The 23797-nt window shown below is 40.9% G+C and overlaps 1 protein-coding gene across 1 annotated transcript in view; it reads right to left on the bottom strand.

Moving 5' to 3' along the window:
* Positions 1 to 22922, bottom strand: part of UFL1 (UFM1 specific ligase 1) — a 64376-nt gene extending 41454 nt beyond the window's left edge. Inside the window, exons 1-6 of the mRNA XM_061131960.1 lie at positions 22769 to 22922; positions 21445 to 21590; positions 20035 to 20063; positions 5984 to 6081; positions 5345 to 5459; positions 2717 to 2847 (exon numbers count right to left, since the gene is read on the bottom strand). Coding sequence (XP_060987943.1) covers positions 2717 to 2847; positions 5345 to 5459; positions 5984 to 6081; positions 20035 to 20063; positions 21445 to 21590; positions 22769 to 22845 — 596 coding nt within the window. The 5' untranslated portion in view covers positions 22846 to 22922. The remainder of the gene's footprint in view (positions 1 to 2716; positions 2848 to 5344; positions 5460 to 5983; positions 6082 to 20034; positions 20064 to 21444; positions 21591 to 22768) is intronic.
* Between the last annotated feature and the right edge of the window lie 875 nt (positions 22923 to 23797).

Here is a 23797-nt window from a genome sequence, read left to right on the forward strand (position 1 = left end):
GGCCAGGCCTCCCTGTCCTCCCATGTGTATCCTTTAGCTTGTCTGCTGAGGGCTTGGGAGCAGGAACAACCCAAACAGCAATAAACAATCTACTGTTCAGATATTGGTTTCTAAATACTCTACTGAAAGGAACCACGGGTCTTTGGAGAAATGGCTGATTCTAAGGTCGAACAGGCAAAGGATGAACTGAGCCTGGAACTCCTTTGTGTATCAGAAAGAAGTACTGGAAAGATTGAGAAATGTCAAAAGAACAAAGAAGCCAGGCTGAAGGGCATTCCATTAGCCAACCTGAAAATCTAAATAATGATAACAACGGATTATAATCCAAAGAATAATATAGAAAGCCAGTAAGTCTGCAGTGATTTAGTGAATAAATTGAAAATTTGATGAAAAACAGGGTAACTCACAAGATCTCAAATTGCCTGCCCCACAAATAATTATAAAGGGAAACAAAAAAACCTTAATGAGAAATCTATATACCTTCTTATTAAGAAGTTACAATGCACCTCATCAGTAATTCCTGGAGAAGGAAATGGCAACCCACTCCAGTATTCTTCCTGGAGAATCCCATGAACAGAGAAGCCTGGCAAGCTACAGACCATGGGGTTGCAAAGAGTCGGACATGACTGAGCACAACACAGCAGCATCAGTAATTGGAAAAACCTAAATTGCATGCCACCCGATAGGGTTCAATGACAAAGAGATATAATCACTTCTGTGATATTCCTACCAATGATGAATAACCTGAATTATCAGTAGAAAAAAGTAGCAGAAAGGAAAGAATGAATAGTCTCATGAAAGTAAGGTAGGTGTTTGAGATTGAAAGTGACCAAGGAGACTTGACAATTAAATGCAATATGTGATTCTGAACTGGATCCTTTTTCTATATAGAATACTATTAGGATTCAACTGGTAAATCACAAATGGGATCCAAAGATTAGATGGTAGTAATGGATCAGGTCAATTTTCTGATTTTGATGTTTGTATTGTAGTTTTATAGGACACTGCCCTTGTTTGTAGGAAACAGACTACAGTATTTCTGGTAATGGGACACAATGTCAGCTACTTTCTTTCAAATGGGACAGAATTTGAAAAAAAGGTTCTCTTTCAACTTTTCTATTAATATAAGCGTGAGATTTAAAAAAAGAGAGAGAAAGAATACTGTTGCATCAGATTGAGAGCTCTCTCTTCTAACCTTTCAGTGTTTCGTTCTGCTAGGGCCCTGCATGTATCAGGTATTCAATGAGCGCTTCTGATTTACTGAATGACAAAAGGAAATCACTGCGGCTGCCATGCAAAAGAGTATCCTGAAACATAGTAAGAATAGAAGAGGGCCTTGTTAGAAAGCTACTAAAACAGTTCAGTAAAAAATGGCCTGAATTCGTGAGAATGGTGATGTCAGAAAAGTAAAGATTACATAAATATTTAGAATATGAATTCAAAAGATGTTGTGTTCTGGAAACAGAGGTGAGAGAAAGGATGGCATAAAGGATGACTCCCAGTTTTCTGGCAAAACCAACCTGATGATGGCATTTACTGATAATGGAAACACAAGTGGAAGAATTCAGAAGAGATGAGGAGTGGGACAACTGAGGACAGTGAGTTATTTTAAATATGTTGAATCTGAGGCACTTGTAAAACACCTCAATAGAGATACTATATAAGTTGTATGTGTCTGGAACTTAAAAGCACCTATGGAGGTAGTGCAGGAATGAGAAGAGAAGACGGCCTGAAAGAAAACTTCAAGGCTAGTGACTGGAGGAAGAGCCAGAAAAGCTGACTTATAAGGCACAGCCAAAAGAGGTAAGAAGAAACCAGGAAAGTGTGGTGTTAAAAAAAAAAAAAAAAAAAAAGAAAGAGAGAGAGAGGAGAACATTTCAAGAAGAAGACATAATTGGAGTTAAATGGTGCGACAAAGTCAAGTAAAACAAGGATAGGAAATACCCATTAGATTTAACGAGACTGACATCATTGCTATGTAAGTGGAAGAAACCAGATGGGTAAGCTGAGAAGTGGCAGAAGGTAAGAAAACTGAGACAATAACTGTAGACATTAATTTGAGATGGTTCCCTTTAAGAAAAGGAATAAACAAGATGGTAGAGGGAACGGAATCCAGGGTTAAGAGAGGTTTGATTGTTTTAAAATGGAGAAATCTGGACATTTATATGCTGGGGGACCAAAAAAACCACTGACATAAATTTAATGAAAGGAGAAAAGAGAAAACTGAGAATGCAGGTTTTCTTAATTCCACGCTGGAGTTTGTCACAGAGGCCCCAAACATTCAGTTAAAGTGATTTTGAAAGTACAATGGTTATTCATTAGACTACTGGAATTTTATTTAGTAAAGAGTTCTAAAGTCATCCAGCACCATCTGAGGCTCAAAGAAGTTAGGTGACTAACTTACCTGCTCACATTGTTACTATATGATAGAGCTATGACCCAGGGGTTTCTGATTGCATGCTCTTTCCGTGATCCCACAGTGACTTTATATATGATATGGGTATTTGGGGTCTTAAGGGTGGTGAAGGTAGGAGAAAGAGATGTGGGTTGGAGAGAATGTGGACACATTCTAGAGTCTGGAATCCCCATTCCTATTTCATGGAAGTTCCCCTTCTGTTTAATAAACTAGGGTCCTGAATAAGATTTAAGGGAAAAAAAAAAAGGCAAACAATGATCAAAGAAATGTAAAAATACACATACTTTAAAACTTGCTTACCGGGTAATAGCACTGAACAGTCCACGGATGCGTGCTTTATGTCTAGATACAAAAGCTTCAGTAAATATTACTCCTCTGTTATCAAGATCAATGTGTCCATTAATAATTCTACCTAGTCGCTGAGTTAGTGCCTGAGGGTAAAGATGGATGAAAATTCTTATTAAAATGATAAAACAAAATTACAGATTTACATTTGTATAGGTTTAACAAAGTCATGCTGCATGCTGATGTTGCATTAATCATATGATTAATTTCAGCAAGCATGAATTAGTAAGATATATAAAGTAAAATGAAGACTTAGGATCTAGGAAACTTCATAATCTTATGGTGAAGACAAGAATTGAATGAGTCTAATAACTCATACGTTAAAAAACTCAGCTACCTGCTAATAAGGCCTATTTATACAGTAAAATAAAAGAAATTAACCAGTTTTCCAGATATAGGCAGCCTGAAACACAGACAACCAAGACATTTACAAGGATCCTGAAGAGGATCCTATATGGAGCTGCTAATACTAACAGAGAAATAAATATTATCCCAAGATTCTGCAACCTAGGGATACATAAGACCTGAAAAGTTATACTCTGTGATGAAAATATTAACAAACTGTGTCCATAAATCTATACTGACAGACAACTTGATTTCTTGGTAACCTGAGGAGAGCATTTCTCAACAGCTACACTATGACTGGGGTCAGGTTTATGAACATATTTGGAAATACTGGACATATTTCCCTTTCCAGGACAAGTTAAATCCACTCGAGTCAGCCTGGCTGATACTTCTATGGTACAGAAAAATGCTTTCCAAACAACTTTTTTTTAAGGATCCATTTTTTTGCTGCCCCATGAGGCATGTGGGATCTTAGTTCTGAGAACCAGGATTAAACCTGTGCCCTTAGCATTGGAAGCTCAGAGTCTTATCCACTGGACTGTCAGGGAAGTCCCCCAAACAACTTCTTAGCGAGCTTTTACAATACTGCCTATGATACTGAGAAAAATTAAAACTGAAAAAAGAAACCATATATATTTCTAAAATGTATCAGTAGCACAATAACAAACCACTTGGTCTGTTCTGATACTTTAATGTAAAACTGACCAAAAATACATATTTTTTTGCCTTCTGTGATTTACATGTATTTACTCATTTTATCAGTCCTGGGTGTTCATTGGAAGGACTGATGCTGAAGCTGAAACTCCAGTACTTTGGCCACCTCATGCGAAGAGCTGACTTATTGGAAAAGACCCTGATGCTGGGAGGGATTGGGGGCAGGAGGAGAAGGGGACGACAAGAGGATGAGGTGGCTGGATGGCATCACCGACTCGATGGGCATGAGTTTGAGTAAACTCTGGGAGCTGGTGATGGACAGGGAGGCCTGGAGTGCTGCGATTCACGGGGTCGCAAAGAGTCAGACACGACTGAGCGACTGAACTGAACTGACTCATTTTATCTTATGTAATTTACATACACTTGCTCAGGAGCTTAGTCTCCTGAAATGCTTTGTAAAACAGATCTATATGCTTAATGGTATTTTAGATGCAATGAGGAGAAATCACCCACTTAAAATGAGTGAGTAAATCTGTTGCATTATAAATTAATCTCATGCAGTTATGGTTTGGTAATTTCTCTGAGCTGGATTTTCTTAAGTATACCTAAAATGATTTGGCTTTTCCCTTACTTGTTCCAGTAAATACATAAACAAAACCATCATTTATTGAGTACTTCCTCTAGGCCAGCCATTTCACCTGATATACCATATACATGACACCTCACTGACATCTATGAGAGACAATTATTCCCATTTTCAGATATTTAACTTGAAGCACAAACAGTCATAAAAATTAATTTTTCTGACCCTAAGTAACTAAGCAGTGTCATAGACAGAATTCAAATCATGGTCTGTTTAACTTTCACTGTTCCAAACAGACTTCTAAAATGTTAAACCACTTTAAGAAAACCAAAATAACAAACAAGGAAATAGTCTCTATTTTCAGGCACCATTGTAATTTAACTAATAATCCAATTTGAGTATTGACACGAGTACCAAAAATTAAGGGATTATAAGCCATTCCTTGATTCTTCTCCCTATCATGCTCTCAGTTTAGAGGAGGAGAAAAGGTGACATCAGAAGAAGTCGGTACCACTGACATCTGGGGAAGAAAACGTTCTCTTGGGAAGGGATGCTCTGCGCACTGCAGGACGTTCAGCAGCACCTGTGACCTTTACACACAAGATGCCAGTAGCACCTCTTATAAATTACAGTCTTCATCAGTTGTTGCTTAAATTATAACTAGCAACCAGAACTGAAGATATCCTCGCTAAAGAAGCATTCAATAAAGATATACACTTCTGGTATACTTGCTACTGCATCCAAGCAGGCCGTGACCTTAAGTCTACCAAGTTTAGGGTATCTCTGGGTTCAGGAAGATTAAAATCACTTCTAAACAATCTTTTCAGAGCCATCAATGTTTAAGTACCCCCCAAATATATTGCTAGAACATAGTCAAAACTAGGAAATAGTCAAAACACTTGCAAAAAAACCAAATAATAGTTAAGTCTAGCTTTTTTCCATCCTTTCAAACTCACCATTTATTTGAAAAGACAAATTATACCATTAAGGAGAAAAAATACCTGTGTCAGAAAGTTTCCAGGAAGATCATAGGTTTTACACAGTTCTGCTATGGTTACTTGACCACTTTCCTGTAATTTATCATTTACTTCTTCTGCTAAACGGTCCAAATAGTTCCTAATAGTTTAAGTTTAAAAAAAAGGAAAAACTCAATTAGGAATAATAATTTTCCTTTATCTTTTTATGTTTAATTTCTGCTGCAATAAGGAATTCCCCAAAAGTAATTAATATGGTATGTTTAGGTAAACACCATTCATTAATCATATTCTGAAATTTTTCTTATCAGTGTAACTAAATGGAAGGTTAATCAAATAAGAAATGCTGAAATTGTTTTCAACAATTAAAATTCTACAGTCATTTTCATTAAGACTTTTGGAACAATTTTACTTTCAGAGTTAAGCTCAAATGGGAAAGATGATAAAAATTAAGTTTCGTGTTGCTTTAAAACAACAGAAAAAATTAAAACTTTATATTATTCCCAAGTATTCCACACAAATAAGCACTTACTTTTTAAGCACAATAATGAAAATCAGTACTAGAAGAGTTCTAAAAAATGCCGTAGTGCCACAATTATTCTAAATTTAAGTACAAGCTTACAAAAAAAAAACCCACAAAAAGGTATTCTTAATTATTGTACTTACTCATCTATCAGTTGTCCCAATACTAGTTGCACATGTTTTTCTGATTTAACAATGTCACCAATTCTATTTTCAATATGAGTCAGATCCACATTAATTACCTGGGAAATAAGTACACATTCTATTAGTGATAAGTTCATATTGTTTTTAAATTTGAAATTATATATTTTAGAACTTTTAAAAAAAATGAAAACTTACTTCCCCTTAGGTGAATTTCAAATTGATTTGAAGTATTATAAAAAATCTCAAACAATTAGGGGCTTATTGCTTATTTACTTTCATTTCTGAACCTGTACACTTTCACTCGCTAAGAAAGCTTGCACTACAAAATCACACAACTTCAAAGGTCTCTTCACCTCCAGAGTCCCACCTAGACCCCAGGGAGGCAGACAGGAGTGAGAGGGAGCGCCTGAAGCAGTGCAACCTGCAGGTCCTGACCTGCTGACATCATGCAGTGAGTCTCAGTCTATGACCCAAACTGCCCACTGCCTCTGAGCAATCAGTGGACTGCTGTCCCATAGGGAGCCTCCTGGCCCAAGGACCATCCCAGCCCTGACTCTCTCACTCAAGAGAGGCTCTGCAGGCCAGCATTCAGGCAGTCAAGCCTGCTGATACATCTCAGCCCATGGTGTGATCCATGGGCTTGCAAATAAGTCAGCCAAACCCACTGTCAGCGTCGTGAATGAGGTTTCTCAGCAGATCCTGGCTGGTGGTTCTGAGGTTGGAGGCAGATGGGTCCCTGAGCTGAACAGCTGGAGTTTGTCAAGGGAGGTAAACTAGAGCTTTGCTTCCCCTAGACACTTCAAGGATAAAGTTAATAGCAGAAGCTGAGCTCTGCTGGAGTCAAGAAATAAGACGACTGCATCTATCACTCCTGAGGTCAAGGAGATCTCCAGGACTGCACATGAGTAGAAAGACTTGGGGGTCAAAAAGGGAGGGGCGCTATCCCATAATAGGTGCTGTCAATCTCCTACAGGCTCCCACGCTGGAATCCATCTTGGCAAAAAGATGGATAAGTCTATCAGGAAGAGCCTTGGGTCAAGTCTGAGGTGGGAAATGAAGAAAGAGGACTAGCCAGAGGAAATAAAAAACCCAGGAAAAACTGCTTCCATGTAAGTGATTTAAATCACCTCTCTGGGATGCTATTCATTAGGGAGGACACCCACACTCTTTCCTGGGTGTGTATTTCTGCTTTGTTTTAAATAGACTGCTTCTTTGTTCTCTTTGCATGTACTTTGCTTCCAATAAATTCTGTGTCTGCTTTAAAATGTCTCTTTGTGGAATTCTTTCTCTGAAGAAGATAAGAATCAAGGTCCTCTCACTTGCCAACATCATCTGGTGCCATGATTTGGATTGCTGCCAAGGTAATTTGCAGGTCTCCCTCCACTATGGCAAGAGATCTCTGCGTGCACTATCTTCCTTGCTTCTCCTTTGGATTGTGCCTTTCTTTCCAACTCATCTTGCACCGAAAGGCCTGTTTTTCACTACATATGTTCAACATCCTCCTGGGAAAAGATCTTTTGTTTTTTATTTCTAAACTGCCAGTGCTGTCTTCATCAGGCTGAGTGTACAGGCTCCCTCAGGTCTTATCTTTGTTATAAAACATATACATCTGAAATAATTATGCTTCTCAACACCAATTCCTCCAAGAGTTTTTCCTTTTACTTCTCAGCTGACCCCTCACACTGACCCCAGGCTTCTGCAGCCCATACACTGCTACGGACAGCCTACTGAGTTGGCCAATTCTCAGCAGATCACAAGATAAATTTTATAAATGCTCAATCCTGAGGAGTACACCCCAGCGTAGGAAATCTTGCTATAGGACACAGAGGAGATCTGTTGTCTATAAAGGCTTAAGGGAAAACCCAGCAACTGCTCTGCACTGGTTCAAATGTCCACCATAGGCAAGGAGGGAGAGCACCTTGAAAGGAACCAAAGCTGACCAGAGATGTCTGGTTAGAAACCAGTGAGGGAGTAGAGGATGCTCCAAAGCCCGTCAGCATCAAGATCAAAGGTAATCCACAGGATGCTGTGAATCCCTTACAGATGCTTCCGATAATGTTTCCAGGATGCTGGACTTCATTTCTAGGAGTGCTGTTCTCGGTTGCAGGTTATTCAACATGGGAGGATCTCCTTCTAAACCCAAAGAAATACCCTTTGAAAATGCTCCTAGGACACTAAGTTTTTTGTTCTTTCCGTCTGCTTTCAGTTATAAACACCATTGATGGGACCCTGGGACAACATTTCATCAGCTAGTCTGCCCCTCTTATGAGTGTCAATTTAAGCACTATTTGGTCTAAATTTTAGCTATAAAACTATCACTGTGAGACCACAATATTGTTTAGATTCCACAGAAAACTGGTTAAAACTCTTTTGAAATTGCAAAATTGGTTCTTTTTTAAATTTGTTTTTAATTGGAGGATAATTCCTTTATAGTACTGTGTTGGCGTCTGCCATACAACAACATGAATCAGTCGAGAGTATACATATGCTCCCCTCCCTCCTGAACCTCCCCCAGCTCCATCCCACCCCTCTAGGTTGTCATAGAGTGCCACTTTGGGTCCCCTGTGTTACACAGCAACTTCCCGTTAGCTATCTATCTTACACATGGTAACGCACATGCTCCATGCTACTCTCTCATCTGCCCCACCTCTCCCTCCCCAACTCTGTCCACAAGTCTTTTCTCCATGTCTGCATCTCTATTCCTGCCCTGTAAACAGGTTCATTGGTACCACTTTTTTAGATTCCACATATATGCATTAATGACGTACTTCACACTCTAACAGGCTACAGGTATATCTACCTCACTCTAACTGACTCAAATGCATTCCTTTTCATGGCTGAGTAACATTCCATTGTTTATATGTACCAAAACTTCTTTATCCATTCATCTGTCAAAGGACATCTAGGTTGCTTCCATGTCCTGGCTACTGTAAACAGTGCTGTAATAAACACTGGGGTACATGTATCTTTTTGAATTATCATTTTCTTAGGGTTAAAGTTCCAAAATATAAATGCAACTCATGCAGCTTACTTAAGAAAAATAAACAACCCAATCAAAAAGTGGGTGGAAGATTTAAACAGACACTTCTCAAAAAAACTGGTTCTTTTGTATAGGCAATTAGAGAAAGTTAGCTTGTTAAAATATTTTTTTCCTTAGGAATTCTGACCTTGAGAGAAAACACACCTAGAAGAAAGCTTGAAATTCTCTATGTCTTTGAGATACAAACACAGCCCACTTTTCCTGGGACTTTGCCCTTGGACTAATTAGTAGAACTTCAAGCCAAGATTAAAAAAAAAAAACAAACAAAAAACACAAAGAGGCATTTTAAACCTTGAGCAAAAACTGTGAGATCTCTGTTAGTCTGGATTTATGTATGTCTCCAGTACGTGTCTTTGTCTTTGGATAATATTGCTGAAGTTAATCTGTGTGGCTCACAACAAATTGTGGAGAATTCTTGAAAGAGATGCGAATACCAGACCACCTTACCTGCCTCCTGAGAAACCTGTATGCAGGTCAAGAAGCAACAGTTAGAACCTTACATGGAACAAGTGACTGGTTCAAAATTGGGAAAGGAGTACACCAAGGTTGTACATAGTCATCCTGCTTATGTAACTTAGATGCAGAGTACACCATGTGAAATGCCGAGCTAGATGAATCACAAGCAGGAATCAATGTTTCAGGGAGAAATATCAACAACCGCAGATATGCAGATGACACCACCCTAATGGCAGAAAGTGAAGAGGTACTAAAGAGCCTCTTGATGAAGGTGAAAGAGGAGAGTGAAAAACCTGGCTTAAAGCTCAACATTCAAAAAACGAAGATCAGTGCTGTTCAGTTGATGGTGGAGTAGCAGGATGTGTGCTCATCACCTCTTGCAACACCACAAAAATTCCAACTAGCTGCTGATCAACCATTGACAGGAGAATGCTAGAACCCCCCAAATAAGATACCCCATGTCCAAAGACAAAGAAGAAGCCACAGCAAGATGGTAGGAGGGAGCGCAATCACAGTAAAATAAAATTCCATTCCCGTGGGGTGGGTGACCCACAAACTGGAGAACAAGAATATCAAAGAAGTACTCTCATTGTTCTGAAGCTTCTGAACTCTCCACCTGGCTTCCCAGCCCGGGGATCTGACAAAAGGAGCAGGAACCCCCAGGGAATCTGGCCTTGAAGGCCAGTGGAATTTGTTTGCATGACTTCCACAGGACTGAGGGAAACAGAGACTCTAATCTTGGAGGGCACAAAAAAAATCTTGCTGGCAGCAACACCCAGGGGAAAGCAGCAGTGACCCAACAGGCGACTGAACCAAAACTACCTGCTAGTGTTGGACGGTCTCCTGGGGAGGGTGGGTTGGCTGGGGCTCACCACAGGGACCAGGGCCCTGGCAGCATCAGGTGGGGAAGGTCTCCCTCGCAGTTCACCATTAATGTTACCAGAGACCCCATAGGAACCAGAGGTCAAAATGCCAACATCCATTGGGTCATCGAAAAAACAAGAGAGTTCTAGAAAAACATCTATTTCTGCTTTATTGACTATTTCAAAGCCTTTGACTGTGTGTATCACAACAAACTGTGGAAAATTCTTAACAGATGGGAATACCAGTCACCTGACCTGCCTCTTGAGAAATCTGTATGCAGGTCAGGAAGCAACAGTTAGCCTCCACTAGACGGACCTCTGTTGGCAAAGTAATGTCTCTGTTTTTAATATGTCTAGGTTGCTCATAACTTTTCTTCCAAGGAGCAAATGTCTTTTAATTTCATGGCTTAGTCACAATCTGCAGTGATTTTGGACCCCCCCAAAAATAAAGTCAGCCACTGTTTCCCCATCTATTTGTTATGAAGTGATGGGACTGCATGCCATGAATTGTTTTTTGAATGTTCAGCTTTAAGTCAACTTTTTCACTCTCCCCTTTCACTTTCATCAAGAGGCTCTTTAGTTCTTCTTCATTCTGCCATAAGGGTGGTGTCATTTGCATATCAGAGGTTATTGACATTTCTCCCGGCAATCTTGATTCCAGCTTGTGCTTCCTCCAGCCCAACATTTCGCATGATGTTCTCTGCATGTAAGTTAAATAAGCAGGGTGACAATATAAAGCCTTGACGTACTCCTTTCCCTATCTGGAACCATGTCTAGTTCTAAATGTTGCTTCTTGACCTGCATACAGATTTCCCAGGAGGCAGGTCAGGTGGTCTGGTATTCCCATCTCTTTCAGAATATTCCACAGTTTGTTGTGATCCACAGAGTCGAAAGCTTTGGCGTAGTCAATAAAGCAGAAGTAGATGTATTTATAGAACTCTCCTGCTTTTTCGATGATCCAATGGATGTTGGCAATTTGATTTCTGGTTCCTCTGCCTTTTCTAAAACCAGCTTGAACATCTGGAAGTCCGTGGTTCACGTATTGCTGAAGCCTGGCCTGGAGGATTTTAAGCATTATCTTCCTAGAGTGTGAGATGAGTGCAACTGTGTGGTATTTTGAATTCTTTAGCATAGGCTTTCTTCAGGACTGGAATGAAAACTGACCTTTTCCAGTCCTGTGGCCACAGATGAGTTTTCTAAATTTGCTGGCATATTGAGTGCAGCACTTTCACAGCATCATCTCTTAGGATTTGAAAGAGCTCAACTGGAATTCCATCACCTCCACTAGCTTTGTTTGTAGTGATGCTTCCTAAGGCCCACTTGGCTTCACATTCCAGGATGTCTGGCTCTAGGTGAGTGATCACACCATCGTGATTATCTGGGTCATGAAGATCTTTTTTGTATAGTTCTGTGTATTCTTGCCACCTCTTCTTACTATCTTATGCTTCTATTAGGTCCATACCATTTCTATGCTTCATTAAGCCCATCTTTGCATGAAATGTTCCCTTGGTAACTCTAATTTTCTTGAAGAGATCTCTAGCCTTTCCCATTTTATTGTTTTCCTCTATTTCTTTGCACTGATCACTGAGGAAGGCTTTCTTATCTTGCTATTCTTTGGAACTCTGCATTCAAATGGGTTTATCTTTTCTTTTTTCCTTTGCTTTTAGCTTCTCTCTTTTCTCACCTATTTGTAAGGCCTCCTTACACAGCCATTTTGCCTTTTTGTATTTTTTTTTCTTGGGGATGGTCTTGCTCCCTGTTTCTGGTGCCATGTCACAAATCTCTGTCCATACTTCTTCAGCTACGCTATCAGATCTAATCCCTGGGATCTGTTTGTTACTTCCACTGTATAATCATTAAGCAATTTGATTTATGTCATACCTGGGTAGTCTACTGGTCTTCCCTACTTTCTTCAATTTCAGTCTGAATTTAGCAATAAGGAATTCATGATCTGTGCCACAGTCAGCTCCCAGTCTTGTTTTTGCTGACTGTATAGAGCTTCTCCATCTTTGGCTGCAAAGAATATAAGCAATCTAAGTTCGGTATTGACCATCTGATGATGTTCATGTGTAGAGTCTTCTTTTGTGTTGTTGGAAGAGGGTGTTTACTATGACCAGTGCATTCTCTTGACAAAATTCTGTTAGCCTTTGCCCTGCTTCATTTTGTATTCCAAGGCCAAATTTGCCTGTAACTCCAGGTATCTCTTGACTTCCTACTTTTGCATTCCAGTCTCCTATAATGAAAAGGACATCTTTTTTGGTATTAGTTCTAGAAGGTCTTGTAGGTCTTCATAGAACCGTTCCACTTCAGCTTATTCAGCATTTCTGGTTGGGGCATAGACTTGGATTACTGTGATATTGAATGGTTTGCCTTGAAAACAAACAGAGATCATTCTGATTCCTAAGATGTTGATGTTCACTCTTGCCATCTCCTGTGTGACCACTTCCAATTGACCTTGACTCATGGACCTAACATTCCAGGTTCCTGTGCAGTACTGTTCTTTACAGCATTAGTCTTTACTTCCAGCACAAGTCACATCCACAACTGGGTGCTATTTTAGCTTTTGCCTTGTCTCTTCATTCTTTCTGCAGTGATTTCTCCACTGATCTCCAGTAGCATATTGGGCACCTACCAACCTGAGGAGTTCATCTTTCAGTTTCCTATCTTTTTGACTTTTTATACTATTCATGGGGTTCTCAAGGCAAGGATACTGAAGTGGTTTGCCATTCTGTTCTCCAGTGGACCATGTTTTGTCAGACTCTCCACTATGACCTGTCTGTCTTGGGTGGCCCTACATGGCATGGTTCATGGTTTCACTGAATTAGACAATGCAGATGGCCAAAAACATGAAAGTATGCTCAATGTCACTAATTATTAGAGAAATGCAAATCAAAACTACAATCAGTTATAACCTCACACCAATCAGAACAGCCATCATCTGAAAGTCTCCAAACAATACATACTGGACAGAGTGTGGAGAAAAGGGAACCCTCCTAACACTGTTGGTGGGGATGTAAAACTGGTATAACCACTACAGTGAACACTATGAAGATTTTTAAAAAATTAAAAATATAATCATCACATGGTCCAGTAATCTCACTCCTGGGCATACATCTGGAGGAAAGCATACTTTGAAAAGATACATTCACCCCAATGTTCACTGGGGCACTATTTACAACAAGTAAGACATGGAAATAACCTAAATGTCCACTGACAGAGGAATAGATAAAAGAGATGTGGTACATGTATACAGTGGAATATTACTCAGCCATTAAAAAAGAGCAAAATAGAAGAGAAGTGAAAAGCAAAGGAGAAAAGGAAAGATATACCCATTTGAATGCCGAATAGCAAGGAGAGAGAAGAAAGCCTTCTCCAGTGATCAGTGCAAAGAAAAAGAGGAAAACAATAGAATGGAAACTACTAGAGATCTCTTCAAGAAAATTAGAGATACCAAGGGAACATTTCATGCAAAGATGAGCTCAATAAAGGACAGAAATGGATGGACCTAACAGAAGGATAAGATAGTAAGAAGAGGTGACAAGAACACACAGAAGAACTATACAAAAAAGATCTTCATGACCCAGATAATCACGATGGTGTGATCACTCACCTAGAGTCAGACATCCTGGAATGTGAAGCCAAGTGGGCCTTAAAAAGCATTACTATGTGGAGAAGGAAATGGCAACCCACTCCAGTATTCTTGCCTGGAGAATCCCATGGACAAAGGAGCCTGGTGGACCACAGTCCATGGGGTCGAAGAGTCAGACATGACTGAGTGACTAACACACACATCAGCGTTTTTCTCACTGATACTAAAATAGCTTTGAACTGTTAGAAGAAAGTGACACGCGTGGACTAGGGTCTCCGCCTACGACCCCGGCTTGAGGAATTGAGGGGTTGTTGCTGCACCCTAGCTGCTCTTCCAGGCGCTGACGGGACAGAGGAGTGAACGGCCGGCCTTTCCTTCCTCTGCCCTGCCCCCAGACGGCGTCAGAAACCCTCCTCTCCTCCGCGTGCGCGTCATGATTTACGTGCTGGTTGGTATGGAAGCAGCTGTGTTTTAAGAAGTTGGACTTTCGCGAGTGCTTCCGGCTCTCCAGCACCACCTCCGTCTCAGGCGACTCTCCAGGGCACCTGGTGGGCGGGGACGGTGCCACAGTGTTGGCGTGGGACTGAGCGAGGCTGGCCCCGTGCCCCATCCGGGCTCGCTGTGCCCCTTCGTTCCACCGTAGCCCGACAGTGACTACCAGCCAGGAAGCCAGAGGCCCCGCTGGAGGTCACTCACCACAAGAAAAGGTCGAGGTGCCTTGGGTGTCCACGTGAGCGGCCTGGCCTCCGCTCCCCTCCCTTCCTTCCTTGCAGTTCGGGCATGGAGCGGGGCTACCGCGAGAAAGCGCTAAGATTTTGTTAAAAAATAAACTTGGATTTGTTAAAAAAAAAAAAAAAAAAAAAAAGCATTACTATGAATAAAGCTAGTGGAGGTGATGGAATTTCAGTTGGGCTATTTCAAATCCTAAAAGATGATGCTGTGAAAGTGCTGCACTCAATATGCCAGCAAATTTGGAAGCCTCAGCAGTGACCACAGGACTGGGCAATGTCAGTTTTCTTCCCAAGCCCAAAGAAATGCAATGCCAAAGAATGCTCAAACTACTGCACAATTGCACTCATCTCACACGCTAGTAAAGTAATGCTCAAAATTCTCCAAGCCAGGCTTCAGCAATATGTGAACTGTGAACTTCCAGATGTTCAAGCTGGTTTTAGAAAAGGCAGAGGAACCAGAGATCAAATTGCCAATATCTGCTGGATCATCGAAAAAGCAAGAGAGTTCCAGAAAAACATCTATTTCTGCTTTATTGACTACGCCAAAGCCTTCGACTGTGTAGATCACAATAAACTGTGGAAAATTCTGAAAGAGATGGGAATACCAGACCACTTGACCTGCCTCTTGAGAAACCTGTATGCAGGTCAGGAAGCAACAGTTAGAACTGGACATGGAACAACAGACTGGTTCCAAATAGGAAAAGGAGTACGTCAAGGCTGTATATTGTCACCCTGCTTATTTAACTTATATGCAGAGTACATCATGAGAAACACTGGGCTGGAAGAAGCACAAGCTGGAATCATGATTGCCGGGAGAAATATCAATAACCTCAGATATGCAGATGACACCACCCTTATGGCAGAAAGTGAAGAGGAACTAAAAAGCCTCTTGATGAAAGTGAAAGAGGAGAGTGAAAAAGTTGGCTTAAAGCTTAACATTCAGAAAACTAAGATCATGGCATCCGGTCCCATCACTTCATGGCAAATAAATGGGGAAACAGTGGAAACAGTGGCTGACTTTTATTTTTGAGGGGCTCCAAAATCACTGCAGATGATGACTGCAGCCATGAAATTAAAAGACGCTTGCTCCTTGGAAAAAAGCTATGACCAACCCAGACAGCCTATTAAAAAGCAGAGACATTACTTTGCCAAGACAGGTCTGGATAGTCAAGGCTATGGTTTTTCCAGTAGTCATGTATGGATATGAGAGTTGGACTATAAAGAATGCTGAGTGCCAAAGAATTGATGCTTTTGAATTGTGGTGTTGGAGAAGACTCTTGAGAGTCCCTTGGACTGCAAGGAGAGCCAACCAGTCCGTCCTAAAGGAAATCAGTCCTGAATATTCATTAGAAGGACTGATGTTGAAACTGAAACTCCAATAGTTTGGCCCCCTGAGAGAAGAGCTGACTCATTTGAAAAGACCCTGATGCTGGAAAAGACTGAAGGCGGGAGGATAAGGAGATGACAGAGGATGAGATGGTTGGTTGGCATCACCAACTCAATGGACACGAGTTTGAGTAAACTCCAGGAGTTGGTGATGGATAGGGAGGCCTGGCGTGCTGCAGTCCATGGGGTCACAAAGAGTTGGACATGACTGAGCAAGTGAACTGAACTGATACACACTACTATGTATAAAATAATTAAGAAGGTCCTACAGTATAGCACAGGGAATACTATCCAATGTTCTGCATAACCCATGTGGGGAAGGATTCTGAAAAAGAACTATAAATCAACTATACTCTGAAACAAAATAAAAAATATTGAAAAAATAAGAAATTAAACCTATTCACACAAAATTGGCCAGTTTCCTGCATATAGTGTAGTGTACCTTACTGATGCCCCCTGATAGATCATGGCCTTGTCAAGGTGAAGGGGTGTGCAAAACTCAATCAACCTATGAGCCACAGACGGGTCATGGTGGAGAGTTCTGACAAACTATGGTCCACTGGAGGAGTAAGTGGCAAACCACTCCAGTATTCTTGCTGTGAGAACCCCATGAACAATAGAAAAAGGCAAAAAGATACAATATCAGAAGATGAGTCCCCCAGGTTGGAAGGTGTCCAATATGTTACTGGGGTAGAGCAGAGGGCAATTACCCCAGATTGATAGCTCCAAAATGAATGAAGCAGCTGGGCCAAAGCAGAAATGATGCTCAGTTGTGGATGTGTCTGGCGGTGAAAGTAAAGTCCAATGTTGTAAAGAATGATATTGCATAGGAACCTGGAAAGTAGGTCCATGAACCAAGGTAAATTAGATTCGGTCAACCAAGAGATGGCAAGAGTGAACAACAACATCTTTGTAATAAGTGAAGTAACATGGACGGGAACGGGCAAATTTACTTCAGATGAGCATTATATCTACCACTATGGGCAAGAATTCTAAAGAAGTAACAGAGTAGCCCTCATAATCAACAAAAGAGTCTAAAATGCAGTACTTGTGGGCAATCTCCAAAACAACAGAATGATCTCCGTTCGTTTCCAAGGCAAACCATTCAATATCACAGTAATCAAAGTCTATGCCCCAACCAGTAATGCCAAAGAAGCTGAAGTGGAATGGTTCTATGAAGACCTACAAGACCTTCTAGAACTAACACCAAAAAGAAATATGTACTTTTCATTATAGAAGACTGGAATGCAAAAGTAGGAAGTCAAGAAATACATGGACTAACAGGCAAATTTGGCCTTGGCGTATAAAATGAAGCGGGGCAAAGGCTAGCAGAGCTTTGCTAAGACAATTCACTGGTCATAGCAAACACCCGTTTTCACCAACACAAGAGACAACTCTACACATGGACATTACTAGATGATCAATACCAAAATCAGACTGATTATGTTCTTTATAGCCAAAGATGGAGAAGCTCTACATAGTCTGCAAAAACAAGACCTGAAGCTGACTGTGGCTCAGCTGATCAGCTCCTTACAGCAAAATTCAGGTTTGAACTAAAAGAAAGTGGGGAAAACCACTAGGCCATTCAGGTATGACCTAAATCAAATCCCTTATGATTATTCAGTAAAGGTGATGAATAGATTCAAGGGCTTATATCTGGTAGACAGAATGTCTGAAGAACTATGGACAGAGCTTTGTAATATTGTACAGCAGGTACTAACCAAAACTATCCAAAAGAAAAAGAAACGCAAGGCGGCAAAGTGGTTGTCTGAGGAAGCTTTACAAATAACTGAGGAAAGAGATGTGAAAAGCAATGGAGAAAGGGAAAGACATATCCAATTGAATGCAGAGTCCCAGAGAATAGCAAGGAAAGATAAGCAGGCCTTCTTCAATGAACAATGGAAAGAAACAGAAGAAAACAACAGAATAGGAAAGACTAGGTATCTCCAAAATAAATGCAGACATCAAAGGAGTATTTCATGCAAGGATGGGCATGATAAAGGGCAGAAATGGTAAGGAATTAACAGAAGCAGAAGAGATTAGTGGCAAGAATACCCAGAAAAACTGTACAAAAAAGGTCTTGATGACCCGGATAATCACAATGATGTGGTCACTCACCTACAGCCAGACATCCTAGAGTGTGAAGTCAAGTAGGCCTTAGCAAACATTACTACCAAAAAAAAAAAAAATAGTGGAAGTGACAGAATTCCAGTTGAGCTATTTAAAATACTAAAAGATGATGGTGTCAAAGTGCTGCACCCAATATGTCAGCAAATTTGGATAACCTAGCAGTGGCCATAAGACTGGAAAAGGTCAGTTTTCATCCCAATTCCAAAGAAAGGCACTGTTAAAGAATGTTCAAACTATCGGACAGTTGCGCTCACTTCCCATGCTAGTAAGGTTATGCTCAAAATCCTTCAAGGTAGGCTTCAGCAGTATTTGAATCAAGAACTTCCAGATGTACAAGATGAGTTTAGAAAAGGCAGAGGAACCAGAGATCAAATTGCCAACAATCACTGAATCATAGAGAAAGCAAGGGAATTCCAGAAAAACATCTACTTCTGGTTCATTGTCTAAGCAGAAGCCTTTGACTGTGTGGATCACAACAAATTGTGGAAAATTCTTAAAGAGATGGGAATACTAGACCTTCTTACCTGTCTCCTGAGAAACCTGTATGTGGGCCAAAAGTCAAGGTTGGAACTTGTATGGAACAACTGACTGGTTCAAGACTGGGAAAGGAGTATAACAAGGCTGTATATTGTCACCCTGTTTATTTAACTGGTATGCAGAGTACATCAGCAAAATGCTGAGCGGGATGAGTTACAAAATGGAATCAAGACTCCCAGGAGAAATTATCAACAACCTCAGATATGCAGATGATATTACTCTAATGGCAGAAAGTAAAGAGGAACTAAAGAGCCTCTTGATGAGGGTGAAGGAGGAGAGTGAAAAAGCTGGCTTAAAACTCAACATTAAAAAAAACTAAGGTCATAACATCTGGTCCCATTCCTTCCTGGCAAATAGAAGGGGAAAAAGTGGAAGCAGTGATAGATTTTTTTCTTCCTGGGCAGATTGTGCCTGCACAGTCCTGCAGATTGTGACTGTAGCCATGAAATTAGAAGATGTTTGCTTCTTGGAAGGAGGGCTATGACAAATCTATACAGTGACAAAGGTCTGTATACTCAAAGCTATGGTCTTTTCAGTAGTCATGTACAGATATGAGAGTTGGACCGTAAAGAAGGCTGAATGCCAAAGCATTGATGTTTCTGAATTGTGCTGCTAGAGAAGACTCCTGAGAGTCCCTTGGACAGCAAGGAGATCAAACCAGTCAAGCCTAAGGAAAATCAACCCTGAAAATTCTTTGGAAGGACTGATGTGGAAGCTAAACCTCCAATACTTTGGCCACCTGCTGCAAAGAGCTGACTCATTAGAAAAGACCCTGATGCTGGGAGAGATTGAAGGCAAAAGGAGAAAGTGCAGAAGAGTATGAGACAGTTGGATGGCATCATCGATTCAATGGACATGAACTTGGGTGAATTGCAGGAGACGGTGAGGGACAGGGAGGCCTGGCATGCTGCAGTCCATAAGGTCGCAAAGAGTCGGACACGACTTAGCCACTGAACAACAACAAAAAACCCTTACTGGTAACACATACACTTGTATTTTCTAAAAATATCTCCTAGGTTTAACTTCCACATACTAAAAACCAGTCACTGTGAAACTAATGATTTTTCTTTCAAAATTACATAAGCTCTATAATTACATAAAATGGTAACTATTAGTTTATATTTTAAAGAATAAAGTATAAGCAAGTCAACTGAGAAAGAAAAACTTGTTAAACTGATTAAATGTATCAGTGAAGGTCATATATTTCTTCACAAACACAATATGATACCAATACCAAGTGACTACTTAAGGCACTGAAAAAATTAGTAACATAAAAGTTGACAAATCAAAGTAAAAACTGTTATAAAGCTGAAATTTACCTGTTGCAGATCAACGATGTTTACTCTACCTTTAAAAAAAAAAGACATTCATTTAAGTTATCAGTAAGTAAAAACCAGCCCCAAACTGCAAATTCCAACAGATTTATGTTTTGGACATTTCAAAATCCAAAACATAAATCTTTCTGCAAAGGACACAATGAAAGGGAAAAGTGAGATTCGCTCAGTCGTGAGCGACTCTCTGTGACCCGCCAGACTGTAGCCCGCCAGACTTCTCTGTCCATGGAATGCTCCAGGCCAGAATACTGGAGTGGGTAGCCGTTTCCTTCTCTAGGGCATCTTCCCAAGGGAGGGATGGAACCCAGGTCTCCCGCATCACAGGCGGATTCTTTACCATCTGAGCCACCAGGGAAGCCCAAGAATACTGGAGTGGGTAGCTGTTCCCTTCTCCAGCGGATATTCCTGACCCAGGGATCGAACAAGGGTCTCCTGCATTGCAGGTGGATTCTTTACCAACAGGGCCACAGTAATTAATGTCTTCAAAGACAAGTTATTAGCATAATAAGTATCCATGGCTAAAATATAGAGGGTAGCTTATTTTCAAAGTTTCATTTGTCATATCAAACCAATAACCAGCATCAGCTGATACTGAGTTGGGCAGACCTATGAGGATTACTTTCATCCCTTCACAATTTATCTACTGTGACCAAAGACATATTAACAACAAAATTCAGATAAAGTATTTTCAATTATTTGAAATTGGTAGGTTATTACTTATTAGCTAAAGAATATCTGTTAAGCATTTCAAACTATAGCTAGTATTTTATTAGGACTATGCAGTAAGATAAAAAACAAACACCAAAGGTGTATCTAATAATATCTAACAAGTTGTTTTCACAGATGCATCTATTTTAATCAAACAGTATTCAAATTTGCTCAGGAATTTCTTCATATTTCAAAAAGGCAATGGAAACAAAAACTTTTGTGTGTTTGTAGTAGCTTTTCCTACAATCTGATATCACACCATACTAAATTATTTTGTAATTTGCAAACAAAATTTAAAAAGACATAGTAGAACAGTCTTGATTTTCAATGATCTGTAATTTAAAACCTCTGTTCCCTTTTCATAATTATCACCTGATAACAGACAGCTAAGTCCACCCGAGTCACCCAATAAATTCAAGAACTGTGAAAAGAAACAGCTAATTAATTCACAAACAGAACACATAACTCAAAATAAAAAAATGCGATTTTGTAAAGTGACAATATTTGACTTCATTTAAATTATATAATGTTCACCCAAACCTATTTAAAAGTATTAAGGCTGATTATCAAATTAACAATTGAGAAGGGTGTCCTATAACCTCGAAATCATTTATGATTTATGGTTTGAAAGGTCATGCCCAGGCCCCTTTCCAAAAAAACAGAAGAAAAAACTAAGGAATTACTTACCACCTCGAACATGTAGCTCATCTCTCATTTCTTTACTAATTTGTGCTGGAGTAATATATTCCTTCCCATCAAGTGTGTGAACTACTTCTAGCTGTTTCTGAGCAATCAATTTATTCACAATCTCAATGCAGTTCCGCTCTGACAATCTGAGGGAAACAAAAGTTTTAAAAATGAATTTGTTACATCCAGTGCTCAATATGTTTAAAAAGATGTATGACAATGGGTTTTTAAAAGGTTTGGATAGCCATCATGTTCTATATTACAGAATCTGCATCTTTTTTCGTGTAACACTAATTCAAAACATTAAAAAAATTCTAGGGAGTAAACAGGTTTACATTAACTTAAATCACGTAGGTCATTGTTACAAATCTATTGTAGATTTCGAGTTTACTCTTTTAGGCCTGCTTCTAATCTTCAAATCTGAATAGAAAAGTAAGGACATGTAATGTAAAGTAGAAGAAAAAACATGTCCTACTTTTGTTTCAATTTCCACTTTCGCTTCAGTTTAAAAAAAAAAACACAAAATTTTCTTTTATTAAATGCACACTTGCCTCACTCCTATGTATAAGCTTTGTAAGCAGGACACCTGGCTAGGCCAGGAAAACCATAATTTGCAACTGATAGTTACACAAACACTTAACCAAGTGTCCTCGTTTGCTAAGCAGTGATATAAAACACAGCATCAGGGGATTAAAGTCTTCAGCTCCAGAAGGAACAAGGCAAGAAGTAGTCAACAGATAAAAAAGGGTTCTATTACCATTATATGTGTTCCGTAAAGGTAAAAAGCAAACTTACGGGGCTTTTTCAGGACACACCCCCCAAAACGTCAAATGTCTGTGGAGTCCCTAAAAATGACAGATGGGAGTATGGCTCTGGCCTAGCACACCTATCCTGGTGAACAAGACGGCAAAATGTTTACGGAGTCAACATAGTATTTGCAAAATACTGTACCTTGGGGTTAGCCTCTCCTTTCAAGCTCTAAGGAAGTGTATCATAGTCAATGATGCTTCAGGGACTCGCTAACAGTTAAGCAAGGATCAGAGGGATAGTCTTAGGGGCGTCACCAGTCCCAGCCGTCGAGGTGGGGTGGCCTCGCCTGCACCTGGCTGGGGCTTGGAGCGGGGTGGGAAGGAATGTTCTAGGTCTTCCCCACCGAGAACTATTTCGGAAACCGCACTCCAGCCTCTGGGAGGAAGGGAGGGGGCGGGAACGCTGACGGGAAGGGAAGGTCCGGGGTCCAAGGCCTGGGGTTTGCAGCCTCAGATCCCGGCGTGGACCCCGAGACTATTTTGGACTTCACAAACGGAGAGGGAGGGTCAGGCACCTTTGCGTGGCCTCTGCGAACTGCGCCCGCTGAAAGTCTGCCGCCAAACGCCTAATCTCTTCCCAGGCGTCCGCCATCTCGGCCTTATTCGCCCAACCGCCGACACGTCAGCCCACAGGCCGCGGGAGCCGAGGCGGAACGGGCCGCGCGGAGGGACAAGAGACTCTCCGCGACGCGGCTACGGAACGCGCGCGAGCTGCGCCGGCGGGGGCGGGGCCAGAAAAGCCGCAGCCCCGCCCTCCCCGCGCGGGAGGCTTGTCCTGGGCGTGGGATGCCTGCGCGCCCGCGGAGACCCAGGCCGGCCGTCTCTGTACTCGTCTGCCGGAAAGCCGAGTTAATAAAGTGTTACTTCAAGTCTTTGTTTGCATTATTCCTAATATTCTGGCGCAGTGATAATCAAGCTAACCACTCTTGTTTTTTTGTGTTTTTTTTTCCTCCCCTGCCCTCTGTTTGATTTATTTTGGGGAGGCGGGGGAGGACCTGTGCTCCAACCTGCGGTTAACATTACCTCTTCTCTGTTAAGGTAGGGCGGTTTGATTTGTGTAGGGAATCATGCTATGGGTCACAGAGTTCCTTTGGATTTTCCCTTAACATCTTACGGGAAAACCTGAACGAAGGTTTTGACTAACCCAATAATATTTTTAGGTCAGTAGCTCAGCCGTATCTGACTTTATGAGCGCACGGACTGCAGAATGCCAGGTTTCCCTATCCTTCCCCAGCTCCCAGAGCTTGCTCAAACTCATGTCCATCCAGTCGGTGATGCCATCCAACCATCTCATCCTCTGCCGTCCCATTCTCCTCCTGCCTTCAGTCATTCCCAGCATCAGGGTCTTTTCCAATGAGTCAGTTTTTTTTTGCGTGAGTTCCCCGAAGTATTGGAGCTTCGGCTTCAGCATCAGTCCTTTGGATGAATATTCAGGACTGATTTCCTTTAGAAGTGACTGGTTTGGTCTCCTTGCAGTCCTCTCATGGGGACTCTCAAAGTCTCTCAAAAGTCTTCTCAACACCACAGTTCAAAAAAATCAATTA

This window comes from Dama dama, chromosome 28 (genome assembly GCF_033118175.1).
Source record: "Dama dama isolate Ldn47 chromosome 28, ASM3311817v1, whole genome shotgun sequence".
Taxonomy (NCBI): Eukaryota; Metazoa; Chordata; class Mammalia; order Artiodactyla; family Cervidae; genus Dama; species Dama dama.